The sequence below is a fragment of the Ostrea edulis genome, chromosome 5, assembly GCF_947568905.1.
Source record: "Ostrea edulis chromosome 5, xbOstEdul1.1, whole genome shotgun sequence".
NCBI lineage: Eukaryota > Metazoa > Mollusca > Bivalvia > Ostreida > Ostreidae > Ostrea > Ostrea edulis.
In genome coordinates, this window is record NC_079168.1 from 54,168,301 (window position 1) to 54,184,243 (window position 15,943).

Genomic DNA, 15,943 nt, shown 5'->3' on the forward strand with positions numbered 1-15,943 from the left:
GTCAGCAGGTTCCCGTCCCACCACTGTCATGAGACTGACCAGTAATGCCATTCCCAACCTTCCCCCCATCAGCAATGTCACGAAACAGAGCATGGCATAATTGCTATTCTGGAGAAGATGTTTAAAAAGACTTTTTTCCCACTATATTTATGAATTATGTAACAAGAGGCCCACAGGCCTTACTGGTCACCTGAGCATTAGTTTAAAGAATCACTAACCAAAAGGGCTATGAAATCAGTACCATACTAGTTTTCCTATCCCACAGCTAAATTCTAATATTCAGCAGCATATTAAGCAAGATGTGTTCTTAAAGCACAAATGCCCCCGAAAGTGCTTCATATCTTCATAATATCGATAAATTCTCAGTGTTTCACATATAATTATATCCCATGGCATATATTTTAAATACTCCATATTTTGTCGATATTTACATGACAGATTTAACAAATTCTTTACATGTGTTATTTTCACTTGATGTATAGTTATGACATCATCAGTTTACTTCCATATATTGATTAAACACAGTATAGTATTTCATACTTTTTTTTCTTAACTGCATGGTTTATTTTATATACAATAAACTTACATGAAAATAAAATTGGAATAAACATTTATACCAAGTTCAATTACAATGTCTCACTGTTTTGTGAATTTTATCCCAGCAAAGATTTTCATGACCTGCCTTAACATACCCACGCTTTGAGATATTGAAGTTTCTAGTCATTGAGTTGCCTGTAATTTACATCTTTATCATGTACATGCACTGTTCTTTTGTTTTGCATCAACCAAATTAACTTGAAATCATCTTAGTATCTATATGAAAGGTGAAGATAACAAACAGTGATCAATCTCATAACTCCTATTAGCATGCAATACCAATACAAAATAGTGAGTTGGGCAAACACGGATTATTGACAATCCTACAAAACGAATTTTGATGACTCTTCATGTTTTTAGCTTTCATATTGTTAAAATGTTGAACTTCCTTTTTCTGTTAAATAGAAGAATTTAAGGGGTCTCTATAATATCTAGAAACTGAAGACATTTATAATCTAGAAATCATAAAATTAGAAACTCCATTATGTCTTACTTGGCAACTGTCCAATTGTTTCTTTAACAACATGTCTCCAAATATTTCTTCACAGTATTTGGCCATTTTGTATTGTTGTGGTTTACTGTAAAAAAAATAAATATAAACAAGAGGTACTGTGAGCAATGCTCACTAAGAATACCCCCCGCTTACCCCAATCTCCCAAAGGGTGTTGGTAATAGGTATAAACTACCTCTTTTCTGAGTGTAAAAAACAAATGGCATGACAAACCGAACCATATTGCTACTTCAATGTACAGTGCGCATGACCTTTGACCTTTTGACCCCAAAATCGATAGGGAACATCTTCATCCCATGGGTAGTCCATATGTGTGATATGGTGACTGTAGGTGGAAAGGATAACGCTTTAGAGCCCGGAAACCACATTGCTACTTCGATGTCCAGTGCACTTGACCATTGACCTTTTGACCCCAAAATCAATAGGGAACATCTTCATCCCATGGGTAGTCCATATGTATGATATGGTGACTGTAGGTGGAAAGGATAACGCTTTAGAGCCCGGAAACCATATTGCTACTTCGATGTCCAGTGCGCTTGACCTTTGACCTTTTGACCCCAAAATCAATAGGGAACATCTTCATCCCATGGGTAGTCCATATGTATGATATGGTGACTGTAGGTGGAAAGGATAACGCTTTAGAGCCCGGAAACCATATTGCTACTTCGATGTCCAGTGCGCTTGACCTTTGACCTTTTGACCCCAAAATCAATAGGGAACATCTTCATCCCATGGGTAGTCCATATGTATGATATGGTGACTGTAGGTGGAAAGGATAACGCTTTAGAGCCCGGAAACCATATTGCTACTTTGATGTCCAGTGCACATGACCTTTGACCTTTTGACCCCAAAATCGATAGGGAACATCTTCATCCCATGGGTAGTCCATATGTATGATATGGTGACGGTAGGTGGAAAGGATAACGCTTTAGAGCCCGGAAACCATATTGCTACTTCGATGTCCAGTGCGCTTGACCTTTGACCTTTTGACCCCAAAATCGATAGGGAACATCTTCATTCCATGGGTAGTCCATATGTATGATATGGTGACGGTAGGTGGAAAGGATAATGCTTTAGAGTCCGGAAACCATTGCGTCTACAGACGGACGGACAGACAGACGGACAACCTGATTCCAGTATACCCCCCCCCCCCAACTTGTTGCGGGGGGTATAATAAATAAAATAAACAAATATATAACAAATACAATTAAAAATACACATGTGCAAATTGCAGAATTACATAAATGAGACAAGGAAAGTTCCTGAAATGGTAACAATAGGCCCATGGGCTTTTAACAGTCATCCGAGTATCACACAATGAAAAAGATAAATTATAAGTGTTGTTTGCAAATGATGCCAGTGTGCATCTTTAAAACTAAGAATTTGGATGTCCCCTTGTGGTCAAAAAGTATATTTAATGATACATGTATGTAATTCTTCCAATTCTGATCATACACAACCTTCGTCTGAAGTATGAGCTACTAATATCTCTAAATTACAATGCTCTGGCCTAGACATATATTTCTCTCTGGGTTTTTTTAAGTGACTTTGGTCCAGGGTCATGACATATGCAACCTTTATGCAAAGTATTCCATGTTTAGGAGTGTTTTCAGCTTATGAGCTATAGAGCCCCACCCTGGTGTCAGAACTACTAATCTGGGAATAATAAATTCACAATTTTAATAGAGCAACCACACATTATAAAATATGCACCCAGTTTGTGTGTTAAATGTTAGAGAAGAAATTTAGAGATTCAATGCAATTCCACATTACACAGATTGCATTATTCTTGGAAGTTTCACCCAAACTCCTAAGTCTCAAAAAGGGAAAGGACCTCAGAATTCACAATTTTTGTACTTTAATCCCAAAAGATGTTAGACAGCAATTGTGGTAAAATTTGACCTTGAAGTTTCAGAGACATACATCAAAAATGTTCAAAAGTTATGAGGCACTACAATAGACAGGCACAGATAGCAATAAAACCCATGTTACAAATCAAAAGTAGTAATGCCAAACCTGCAGTGATTTTCAAATGACAAAATAACCGGATACTGGGATGTGATGAACGCTGTTTCTGCTATTGCCTGGATAACATCCTGAAAATTAAGGCCTGACAATTTAATACCTTTGCTTAAGTGGATCATGAGCAAGAAACATTATTTCTTCACGAATAACTAGGAAGAATTGTTTGATGTCTCCCCTTCCACTTTCCATAGTTTTTGGTAACATTTTTAGGGATCATCTTAAAAGTGGAAAATTAAGAGTTACGGTACATAACAGTCACCTATATGTACATGTGTTTCAACCAAGGAACAGTGTTCAAGGTAAAAGGTAATACAAAATGGTACAAGACACACTGTCTTATCATGGTATACCCACATACTAAATATCAAAAAAGTTATGATGCAGCAACAAAAATGCCAAAAGAATTCTATTATTTGAGCTCAACATAAAATGTCAAAGGTCATCAAAAACAGCACATGACACACTGTCTTATCATGGTATACCCACATATCAAAGGCCTATTTCAAAAGACAGAAAAATTATGGTCTGGACAAAAGAAATGCCCAAAAATTCTATTGACCTTTACATAAAAGGTCAAGGGTCATCAAAAATGGTACGCTACACACTGTCTTATTTATTATGGTATACCCACATGCCAAATATCAAAGGTCTATGTCAAAAGACAAAAAAGTTATGGCCCGGAAAAACTTTGTATGAGAAGCGGAAGCATAAGAGGTCACACTAAAACAAAATGTCCCCCTTCATAATAAACATGCTCGTTACTGGTGATGATTATAACTAGATTTTCCAGGAGTATTTTGCAACCACTCTTTGCTGTGGACACAATGTAGCTGTGCATGACATGAAAAAGACAAGAAACTCAACTACATTATGTAAAGCATTATGTACAAAGAATGGTAGCAATGTATTAAGTCAGATAGATTTATGGATGAATGTCATCCTACTGCAAATGTGACTGTACCTTGAACAGAATATCTGTACACATGGCCATGCCATGTGTTATAATGGGCTCCTGTTCCTCTTTCGTTCCATCCCAAATATCCAACTCTATACTTCTGCAACAAATTTTATTTTATCTATTAAATCATCATCAAAATCCTCCACAATCAAAAGCTTTTTTCTCTCTAAAATTTCAACTGCAGAATTTAAGTCTCAAAGATGTTTGAACCTGACTTTTGTAATATTTTGAAAATTAAGAGAAAAACAGAGGCTCATAGTACTTGTTATTGAGCTACAGTGTCTTAAATTTGACCATTTGGCACTTTTGATTTATTTGCATTAACTAATTTTGTCTGTTGGTGTCAACAAAACATTATAGCAACACAAATCAATCATTACATCTAATTAAAGACACTTACTACAAACAAACTTTTCTACGTCCTTTTGAGGAGTTCTAATTTTTACACAGTTTAAACACCAAAAATATATCATATTGAGAGTTTAAAGAACATACAAGGAGTATAGTCAGTTTTCAAGTCTGCACAAGTTATGATGTCTTGCCTCAAAATTTTAAAATGGAACCCTAAAACGCTTAGATTATAGATCAAATTTTTGAATTAATGGCAAGAATCAAATATTCATACATGTCAAAATTTAAGGTAAATTGAAATAGACATCTTTTAGAATTGGTGTCCGTTACAAAAAATATATCAACCAAATCAATGAATCTACATTGTATTGCATGTGTAGGGAGCATAGATATTATAAAAACTATATATTACATGGAACAGAAACAGTACATTCATATATATTTAGAGCTTCATGATTAAACAATCCTTCCACCACAAAATATAGTCCTTTCCAAACCCTTTCAAAACTTAAATTGACAAAAAAAATTTTCAAGTGGATAGCTTTAATTAAGAAGGAAAAATACATCATGTTAATGCCGACTTCCTTTTCAAACTTGAATGAATAAATATCATCAATACATGTATATTCCTTTCAAATCTAATCGTCTAGCTGGGTAGCTCAGTAGATTACGTGTTGACAGCTGATCTGTAGTTCTTGGCTGAGAGCTCAGTAGGTTTACATGTTGACTGCTGATATGTAGTTTATGTGCAACAAGTCTAGCAGGAGTTTTCATTTTTTATTTTCAGATTATTTTCTACTAAAACAACATTTTTTCTCTAAATGAAGCAAATTTGAAACTTTTCAATTTCAAATAATATTGTACATATTCTCCACTTTCCATCCATATCAGATTTTTGTGGTGTGTTATTTCTACTTAAGAAATAATCATATAACATACTTGCACCAATAGAATAAGTATTGAACCAGTCCCTACACTGTTATAACATCCTGCACGGTGGTGCTCAGAAGCTGAGGAGCTAACTTCCTTAAAGTACATGTAGATATAATCCAAAGAAAAGAAATTCTTTTCAAATCAAAAACTTGTGTGCAATACACACATCTAATTTCAGTCCAATTTTACTACTCAGAGCCTCCTGTATTGAATGGGAACCTACCTCCCCCACCCCTAGTACACATACCTCATCTATAACCCTGACATGTACAGGATTTACGTACCTACACCCTGCTAGGAGCACTTGTCGGTACATCTCTACAGAGGAACGTCCACCAAACTGACGGCCAGTTAGGTATGTGTTGTGTGAGGAATTTATAAAGTAATGACACAGAGGTTGATCCATGTCCATGTAGATGTCCAGCCTTTCTAAATATGCTGGTGCATTCTCGTCTGACATCAGGTAACGACAAAACCCATCAGAACTTAACCATTCTGGAAACAAAACAAGAGGCCCATGGGCCACATCGCTCACCTGAGTCACCTTGGTCCATATCAGAAGATTTTCCATATCTATTTGCATGTAAAACCGTAGTCCCTATTATGGCCCCAAACCTACCCTTGGAGGCCATGGTTTTTGCAAACTTGAATCTACACTATGTCAGAAAGCTTTCATGTAAATATGAACTTCTTTGGCCCAATGGTTCTTGAGAAGAAGATTTTTAAAGATTTTCCCTATATATTTCTATGTAAAACTTTGATCCCCTATTGTGGCCCCATCCTACCCCAGGGGGGCATGATTTCAACAAACCTGAATCTGCACTATATCAGAAAGCTTTCATATAAATCTCAGCTTTTCTGGCTTAGTGGTTCTGGGAAGAAGATTTTTAAAGATTTTTCCTATATATTTCTATGTAAAACTTTGATCCCCTATTGTGGCCCCATCCTACCCCAGGGGGGCATGATTTCAACAAACCTGAATCTGCACTATATCAGAAAGCTTTCATATAAATCTCAGCTTTTCTGGCTTAGTGGTTCTGGGAAGAAGATTTTTAAAGATTTTTCCTATATATTTGTATGTAAAACTTTGACCCCCTATTGTGGCCTCATCCGACCCCCGGGGGCCATGATCTTAGCAATTTATAATCTGCACTATATCAGGAAGCTTTCATATAAATCTCAGCTTTTCTGGCTCAGTGGTTCTTGAGAAGAAGATTTTAAAAGATTTTTCCTATAAATTTGTATGTAAAACTTTGATGCCCCCCTTGAGGCCCCATTCAATCCCCTGGGTCCATGATTTTAACGAACTTGAATCTGCACTATATAAAAAAAAAAAAAAAAACGCAAAAAAAAACACAAAAAAAAAACTTTGACCCCCTATTGTGGCCCCATCCGACCCCCGGGGGCCATGATTTTAACAATTTAGAATCTGCATTATATAAGGAAGCTTTCATATAAATCTCAGCTATTCTGGCTCAGTGGTTCTTGAGAAGAACATTTTTAAAGATTTTCCCTATATATTTGTATGTAAAACTTTGATCCCCTATTGTGGCCCCATCCGACCCCCGGGGGCCATGATTTTAACAATTTAGAATTTGCATTATATAAGGAAGCTTTCATATAAATCTCAGCTTTTCTGGCTCTGTGGTTCTTGAGAAGAACATTTTTAAAGATTTTCCCTATATATTTGTATGTAAAACTTTGATCCCCTATTGTGGCCCCATCCGACCCCCGGGGGACCATGATTTTAACAATTTAGAATCTGCACTACCTAATAAAGCTTATCTATAAATTTCATCTTTTCTGGCCCAGTGGTTCTTGAGAAGAAGATTTTTTAATGACCCTAACCTATTTTTACCTTTTCTTGATTATCTCCCCTTGGAAGGTGGCCTGGCACTTTATTTTAACAATTTAGAATTCCCTTTACCTAAGGATGTTTTGTGCCAACTTTGGTTGAAATTGGCTCAGTGGTTGTTGAGAAGAAGTTGAAAATGTGAAAAGTTTACAGACGGACGGACAGACGGACGGACGCCGGAATACGGGTGATCAGAAAAGCTCACTTGAGCTTTCAGCTCAGGTGAGCTAAAAAGTTTGTAGATACACGTTAATTCTAAAAATCTTCCATAGAGAGAGAACACTCACCACCCTCTATGGGATATTTACCATTCTCAGTCACCCTCTATGGGATATTTACCATTCTCAATCACCCTCTATGGGATATTTACCATTCTCAATCACCCTCTATGGGATATTTACCATTCTCAGTCACCCTCTATGGGATATTTACCATTCAGTCATCCTCTATGGGATATTTACCATTCACAGTCACCCTCTATGGGATATTTACCATTCTCAATCACCCTCTATGGGATATTTACCATTCTCAATCATCCTCTATGGGATATTTACCATTCTCAATCACCCTCTATGGGATATTTACCATTCTCAATCACCCTCTATGGGATATTTACCATTCTCAATCACCCTCTATGGGATATTTACCATTCACAGTCACCCTCTATGGGATATTTACCACTCTCAATCACCCTCTATGGGATATTTACCATTCACAGTCACCCTCTATGGGATATTTACCATTCTCAATCACCCTCTATGGGATATTTACCATTCTCAGTCACCCTCTATGGGATATTTACCATTCTTAATCACCCTCTATGGGATATTTACCATTCACAGTCACCCTCTATGGGATATTTACCATTCACAGTCACCCTCTGTGGGATATTTACCATTCTCAATCACCCTCTATGGGATATTTACCATTCTTAATCACCCTCTATGGGATATTTACCATTCTCAATGTATTCTTTGTCTTTTTCATAGCTCTTGATGATCTGAAGAATCCTTTTCTTGTTATAATGTGGGAATAAAATTTCATTTAAACGAGGGTCTCTTTGTCTCTGAAAAAAAAAATCATTAAAGCCTGAATCACTTAAATGTGTATATAAATAAATTTATCACCATATCTTCTACATATATCAGAAGTTGATGGAAAGATTAATTAATTTGGAATAAAACACAAACACTTCATCAGTTAAATTTTCTTATGTATAGTGCCATACCTCATTAAAGAAGTCAATAAGTTGATAAACTGTAAGATATGTTCTTTTGCTACTACCAGCTCTGCAAAAAGACAACAATAGAAGTCACAATGCTTATCATAGATCTTTGCCTTTAGATTCCTTAATGCAAGGTGAAGATAACGAACAGTGATCAATCTCATAACTCCTACAAGCAATACAAAATAGATAGTTGGGCAAACACGTTGCACCCCAAAGCAAGTCAGACCCCACAATTGCACACAAGATAAAGAATCCTACCTTGCATTTATATTGATAAAAATATATAACAGTTTATGGTCAAACAGAAGTTGGATGCCAGACACACTTTGATCCAAAAAGCTCAATTGTGCCTTCAGCTCTTGTGAGCTGAATTCATTAAAATGCATGACAGAATAATTCTATTCTCCATTTCTTCCTTGAAAAGGAACATAAAATCTACTTTTTACAATTTGGCATATGCTTTGTATAATATCATATTAAGTACATGTGAGAAATCATACTTTGCAAGAAATTTTAAACATGAGTTGTCAGAAGACAGCATAGCTCACCAGGAAGCATGATTCTACATAACCTATCTCCTTTTATTCAAAAAATTAGTTTTTGAAAAGGTCAAATTCCAAGGTCACTAGGTCAAAAGTTTTGGTACTACATGTAAATGAAAGGCCTGGTCATGAGACATATACCATCTATGTGAAATACCCGAGACCTATCCCCCTTGGTTAAAAAAATAAAGTTAAGATTAAAGTTTTTGAAAGGTACATAGATCAATGTCGAAGGTCAGTAAATCAAGTCTTGGTACCAACAGAAATGTCTCATCATGAAGCATCTATATTGAACTATCAAAGCTCTAGCTATTCCCCTTAGTTCAAAAGATATAGCCATGGCTAAAGTTTTTGAAAGGTAAGCTAAAGTCCAAGGCCAATACTGAATAGGTCAAAAGTCTTTGTACAAAAAGAAATGCCTCTTTATGAGTAGTGATGTTCCAATCATCGATTATAATCGAAAATCAGTCGATTGTTGGCAAATTCTAAACGCTCAATAAAATTTTTATTCCAATTAATCGGTTTTAGATTTTGTTTTCTCAACGGCTGTAGTTTTTCACAAATATTCCTGCCGTGACCTATTTATTAACCTAATTTACCGTAATGTCGGCTCACATGAAAGCGAAAGTATCCATACACGGGGAATAACACGTTTGCATGGTCAGATAGACGTACTTTGATTCAGGCATATAAACGAAGTGACCATCCAAGAAAGAGATTCTTGATGTGAACAAAGACAAGTGTGAATTACGTAGGTTAAACAGCTTTTGAAGGTTACTGTTAACCGATCTGCATGTGCGTAACATGTTTTCGATATGCTTTGGTGGGGTTTTTTTTGGGATAAAATATTTTTTCCTTTTTTTTTTACTTTGCTGAATTTCAATTACATGTACAGTTCCCGCAACGTTATTCTTGACATTCCTATCGTGCTCTATCGTGCATGTATCCTATTGTATCGTGCATGCATCGTATCGTATCATGCGTGTATCCTAACCTATCGTGTATGAGGTTTTCCGTTTTCTATCGTGTTTTGCGTGTATCAGGTCTATCATGTATCGTATTTTGCGTGTATAAGGTTTTCCGTTTATCGTGAAAATCGTTTATCGTGTAGCTTCGGAAACTATCGGGATCGTATATCAAATCTAATGAAAAAGTAAGATACTTTACGAAAGCTTTATTCGTTTTGTTAAAGAAGCTATTTTTAGGAATCGAGGAAAGACAGTATGTTTGAAAGAGAACATAAAGCTGTTGATTTTAAGGCAGAAAAAGAGCTATATGTCTGTCCAGAGAGGGTGAAAATTTATCACAATTTCATTCTAAGTAGTCTGGAAAGTAGGCAGTGGTTTACCGAGTAAACCGAGGACAGTAAAACTGAAAGCTCCTTCATCTGGAGTTCATAAACATTTCCTTGTCTAGAAACAATTATTTGTAATTAACACTAACGGAGAAATAGGAAGTTCCGATCTGAAAGGAAAAATCAGTAAATTACACTGTTTATTACATATATTTTAATAATGGTTCTTTTTCTTCCGATTTTGTTCACCTGTATTCAACTTATATACCAACTACTGAACTTGTGCGCGTTCTTATCTATCTGATTTTGTGTATCACCCGTGTTTTGACAGTAAACATTCTCAGGGACATTGTATTTCACACATTTAGAGGATTAAGTTTTAAAAGAGTGCACGGGTATATTGCATGTCCCAAAATTCTGCTCAATTGGGCACGATTCAGCTGTCATCGTTGTTTTTTTTATTTGTACATGTACACATATATCAATAGTCGTACGTGTAGATACTGGAAATTTATGCTGGTTTTGATGATTATTTGAATTTTATACATGCTAAACACAAACATTTTAAAGCGTTTCTAAATTGCGACTTTAAATCAAGCCGGGTTTCGTATATGTTTTTAATAGTTTATTTATTTTTTGTTAACAAAATATCAATTCATATAAATATGTTCCAATTACTTATGACTATCAATTATCACTCATAGTGTAGAAATATCTAACATGTGAGCATATGGTGTAGTGCAGTGGATTGTATTTAAAGCGGTCATTATGAAAATAATTGTAGTTGTTGAATGAGCGGTGAACTCAGAGCTTGATGCAAAATAACCCCCCTCCTAGCTACACACAAAATATTACTTGGTTTTATTTGATATCCAAGATAATAGACATTAGAATAAGAGAGCTATTGAAGCATGATATCACTATATTATATTACATTTTGTTAATTCCCTGTTTAATTGCTAAACGCTCGGCATCAAGTGTGAATGCCACGGGTCCTCGGAGATGACCTTAAAAATAGACGCCCCGTGTCACAGTAGGTGTGGCACGCTAAAAAACCCTCACTGCTCAATGGCCGTAATTGCCGAGCATAAGCCTAAATTTAAAAGCTCTTCACCGGTCATGGTTATGTTTCCATATGATCATGTGAAATATTCTCGAGCGAGACGTTAAGCAAGATAAAAATCAATCACTCCCTGTATGATTCATATATTAAACATTCAAGGTGACAATATACGTTTTAGAATCATTGGCTGAGAAAATTCATATAAATATCAAATAATGAATTCAATACCGTATATAGTTTAGCTTCCGGATTTTAGCTGTAATGACGTTAAAAAAAACATAAATAGAATTAAATAAAATAAAATAAACGTACAACCGTGGATAAATAAATTATATGCTTTAGGTATATATTGAGTATTGAAATCCTTCAATATTATTATCAACATAATGTAATTATTTTGTACGTATCCAACTTTCGTTCTGTCTAAATTGTTTCTAAATTTACAACATTTCTATCAGGTTTTCCGTTTATCGTGAAGATCGTTTATCGTGTTTTGCGTTTATCAGGTCTATCGTGAAGATCGTTTATCAGGTTTTGCGTTTATCAGGTTTACTGTGTATCCTATCGTATCGTGCGTGTATCCTATCGTATCGTGCGTGTATCCTATCCTATCGTGCGTGTATCGTGTTCTATCGTTTATCATGTCAAGAATAACGTTGCGGGTACTGTATGCCAGATTACCGTAAATTAATGACATGAAACTTTGATATACAGAGATATTAATAATTTATAACCGAAGCAAACGATATCCATGTTTGGCGAGTAAACCCTTCTAAAAATCCTATTGACTTTTATATATGTAACTAAGGATACTAAGATAGTAGAAGAATATCAAATACACACTGAAAATATTCATTTTCACTCTCTCAGCAATAGAAACAACAAATTTATACAAATATGTAGAAAATATCTATTTACACTTTCTCAGTAAATAAATGATTTTATTATAAAATTTCTCTATGTCCGATTATAATCGATAATTAGTTAGGTACGGTAAACCAATCATCGATTATGAAATTCTTGCCGATTCCCATCACTAATTATGAGGCATCTATATGTGAAGTATCAAAACCATATCCCCCTTGGTTGAAAAGAGATAGTCAAGGTTAAAGTCTTTAAAAGTATGTCAAAGTCCAAGGTCAATAGGTCAAAAGTCTTAGTACTAAAAACTGCATTGACATGAGGCATTTTATATGAGAAATATCAAAGCCCTATCTCCCTTGATTCAAAAGATATAGCCAAGTTTAGTGTGGCGCCAAAACCGGAGTCATGACTATAGCTCTCGGGACACTTGTCTGGTGAGCTAAAAACATCAATTTCCAAACAAACAAAAAAACTGAGAAGGAACAAAAGTCAAATTATGAAGACATTCTCATTACCTGTGTATGATCTTAATATACACTTACACTGCTTCTTGACAAATGTAAATTTTTCTAAAACATTCATGTTTGATATTATTGGATAATCATTTAATATGAGTGTTAGAAAAATTTGACCTCAAGATTCGAGCAAGTCACTTACATTTCACGAAATAAATCCTCTATGTCTGTCCTTGGGCAAATCTTGTGATATAACTCATAGAATTTGTCAAATGTGAAAAGCTTAGGATCAATCTCATCATTCTGAAACAATAAACAAGATATGTGTTTGTTAAAATCATTCAAGTAACCCCAAACATGACCAATTCAAACAAGGAAAATTTGACCTAGACTTTGATGAATAACCTTGACTGGTCAGAAAGCTTTGATCTTGACTTTTCGGTGTACACTGTCTCGTTTTCCCTCTAATTTAATACTACATCCTTTACAATGTTAGTTTATAACCCTGACCTTTCCTCCAGGTAGACCCAGGTCTACTAGACATTGCATGATCATCTTCTCTGTTTTACCGGATGCAAATGTTCTGGTGATACTGCAAGCAATAAAATAAAGTTCCACATTGTACATCATCAGTCTATTCTCTCATCTCTCTCTCACACACATCAAATTTCATTGAAAACCTGCTGCGCATGATCACTTACTGTAAAATCATTTAAATTCGTGGGGGCCAATTTTCGTGGATTTATATATTTGTAAGAAAGATAACTCTGGAATGTCTTTATTCGTTGAGGATGTAAATTCGTGGGTGAGGTTTGGAATTTGTGATGGTTAAGAACAAGAGTACCGCAAACGGTACATAATACGCCCGTGAAATGCTTACATAGGGTATGAACAAGGGTCTTAGCTTAAAAATCAAGATTTCCTCAAAATGGACCAAGTTCAACAACCTGTAATTTTTTCAAAAATGGAAGAAAATCGAAATCCTTCCCCAGATGCACATCTTCAATACCCATACAAACACTCTACAAAATAAGATGGCCCTCACTTGAAAACTGTGGGAGGAGTTGGATGGACAAATTATGTACCCTCCATAGAATATTAATTTCCAAATAGACTAAGTTCAACAGCCTGTAATTTTTTCAAAAATTGTAGAAAATCAAAATCCATCCCCAGATGCACATCTTCAATACCCATACAAACACTCTACAAAATAAGATGGTCATCACTTGAAAACTGTGGGAGGAGTAGGGTGGACAAATTATGTACCCTCCATAGAATATTAATTTCCAAATAGACTAAGTTCAACAACCTGTAATTTTCTCAAAAATTGTAGAAAATAAAAATCCATCCCACATGCACATCTTCAATACCCATACAAACACTCCACAAAATAAGAAGGCTCTCACTTGAAAACTGTGGGAGGAGTAGGGCGGACAAATTATGTACCCTCCATATGATAATTATTTCCAAATAAAGGGGCAAAACTCCTGGAAAAAAGGTCGAAATGGATCAAAATTGCAGTATGATCTAGAGTGACCCACAAAGAAGCTACACAACAAGTTTCAGCATGATATGTGAAAGGGAAATGAAATTATAAAGAGAAAACCCCGAATGGACGGACGGACGTCCAGACATCGCTGTACCATAATACGTCCCGTCTAAAGACGGGCGTATATAAATAGAATGGGCATTTTTATGATTTTTATTATCTGCAATACAGCTCATCATATGATGAACACAACTTTCAGTATTGTTTTCATTGCATGCATGACTTATACTGAATATTCCTATAACATTAACATTGGCATATCTTGTGAAATTATTCTGTGTATAACAATGGCATATAGTCTTTTATATTTTGACAGACTTTATAACATATACAGTACTAAATATTGATACAAAGTTTCACATTAAAAAAATATATATCATTCCTTATGAGATAAAATAAAATGTTCGATTGATAAATTATAGGCTTATACTAATAAACTAATTGCAAAAATAAGGCAATAAGAAACAGCAAAAATAAGGCAATAAGAAACAGCAATTCAAAAATCTCCTACAATAGGAGTGTTTTCCATTGGTTATTGCTTTGGGAAATGACTGTCTTTCAAATCAACCTCACCACCAATAAGTGGCAGTGTCTGAGATTAACATGCTATAAACAATTTGGATAAAACGGATATATTTTCTTTTTGATTTTATCCATTGAATGCTAGGGGCATTGTTTATGTAGATTAGCATTGCTACAGATATTGGCAAATAGAATATAGTTGCCTGCATGATGGCAAGCCCCAATGAGTGTGTGAACACACTAGGAAAGTCTTTAAAATAACAAGAGGTACTGTGAGCAATACCCCCCGCTTACCCCAATCTCCCAAAGGGTGTTGGTAATAGGTAAAACTTCAGTATTATGATCCAAAAGGTATCTAGGAACACAGCATCTCCATGCGATGAAAAAAGCCATTAAAGAATTTAAATGGAAACCATATTGCTACTTTGATGTCCAGTGCGCGTGACCTTTGACTTTTTGACCCCAAAATCGATAGGGAACATCTTCATCCCATGGGTAGTCCATATGTATGATATGGTGACTGTAGGTGGAAAGGATAACGCTTTAGAGCCCGGAAACCATATTGCTACTTCGATGTCCAGTGCACTTGACCTTTGACCTTTTGACCCCAAAATCGATAGGGAACATCTTCATCCCATGGGTAGTCCATATGTACGATATGGTGACTGTAGGTGGAAAGGATAACGCTTTAGAGCCCGGAAACCATATTGCTACTTCGATGTCCAGTGCGCTTGACCTTTGACCTTTTGACCCCAAAATCGATAGGGAACATCTTCATCCCATGGGTAGTCCATATATATGATATGGTGACTGTAGGTGGAAAGGATAATGCTTTAGAGCCCGGAAACCATTGCGTCTACAGACGAACGGACGGACAACCCGATTCCAGAATACCCCCCCCCCCCTTCCACAACTTGTTGCGGGGGGTATAATAATGATGATTTAATAGCAAATAATGGGGGGGGGGGGGGGGGGGGGGGCACACTTTGCTTCTGTGGTTTTCTAATACATAAAGTTAGCTCTTCATTAATATTGCTTTGAAACATGCAATGAGACACCTCAGTGCCTGCAGGCTTTCAGACTTTTGTATCATCAGTATATAAAGTTAACATTGCTAAGCAATTACAGATAAAATCTTATAAATTAGATTAATAAAATTATTGTCCTGACATGTATTTTAATAGAAGGAAATATTT

The 15,943-nt window shown here is 35.6% G+C and overlaps 1 protein-coding gene across 9 annotated transcripts in view; it reads right to left on the bottom strand.

Annotated features, from left to right (window-relative positions):
* Positions 1-15,943, bottom strand: part of LOC125652308 (1-phosphatidylinositol 4,5-bisphosphate phosphodiesterase beta-4-like) — a 106,764-nt gene that overhangs the window by 34,461 nt on the left and 56,360 nt on the right. For all 9 annotated transcript variants that reach the window (XM_048881386.2, XM_048881388.2, XM_048881385.2 and 6 more), the window contains 8 exons: positions 13,187-13,268; positions 12,879-12,979; positions 8,459-8,519; positions 8,188-8,296; positions 5,660-5,870; positions 4,095-4,188; positions 3,125-3,204; positions 1,091-1,175 (listed from right to left, as the gene is read on the bottom strand). In XM_048881386.2, coding sequence (XP_048737343.1) covers positions 1,091-1,175; positions 3,125-3,204; positions 4,095-4,188; positions 5,660-5,870; positions 8,188-8,296; positions 8,459-8,519; positions 12,879-12,979; positions 13,187-13,268 — 823 coding nt within the window. The remainder of the gene's footprint in view (positions 1-1,090; positions 1,176-3,124; positions 3,205-4,094; positions 4,189-5,659; positions 5,871-8,187; positions 8,297-8,458; positions 8,520-12,878; positions 12,980-13,186; positions 13,269-15,943) is intronic.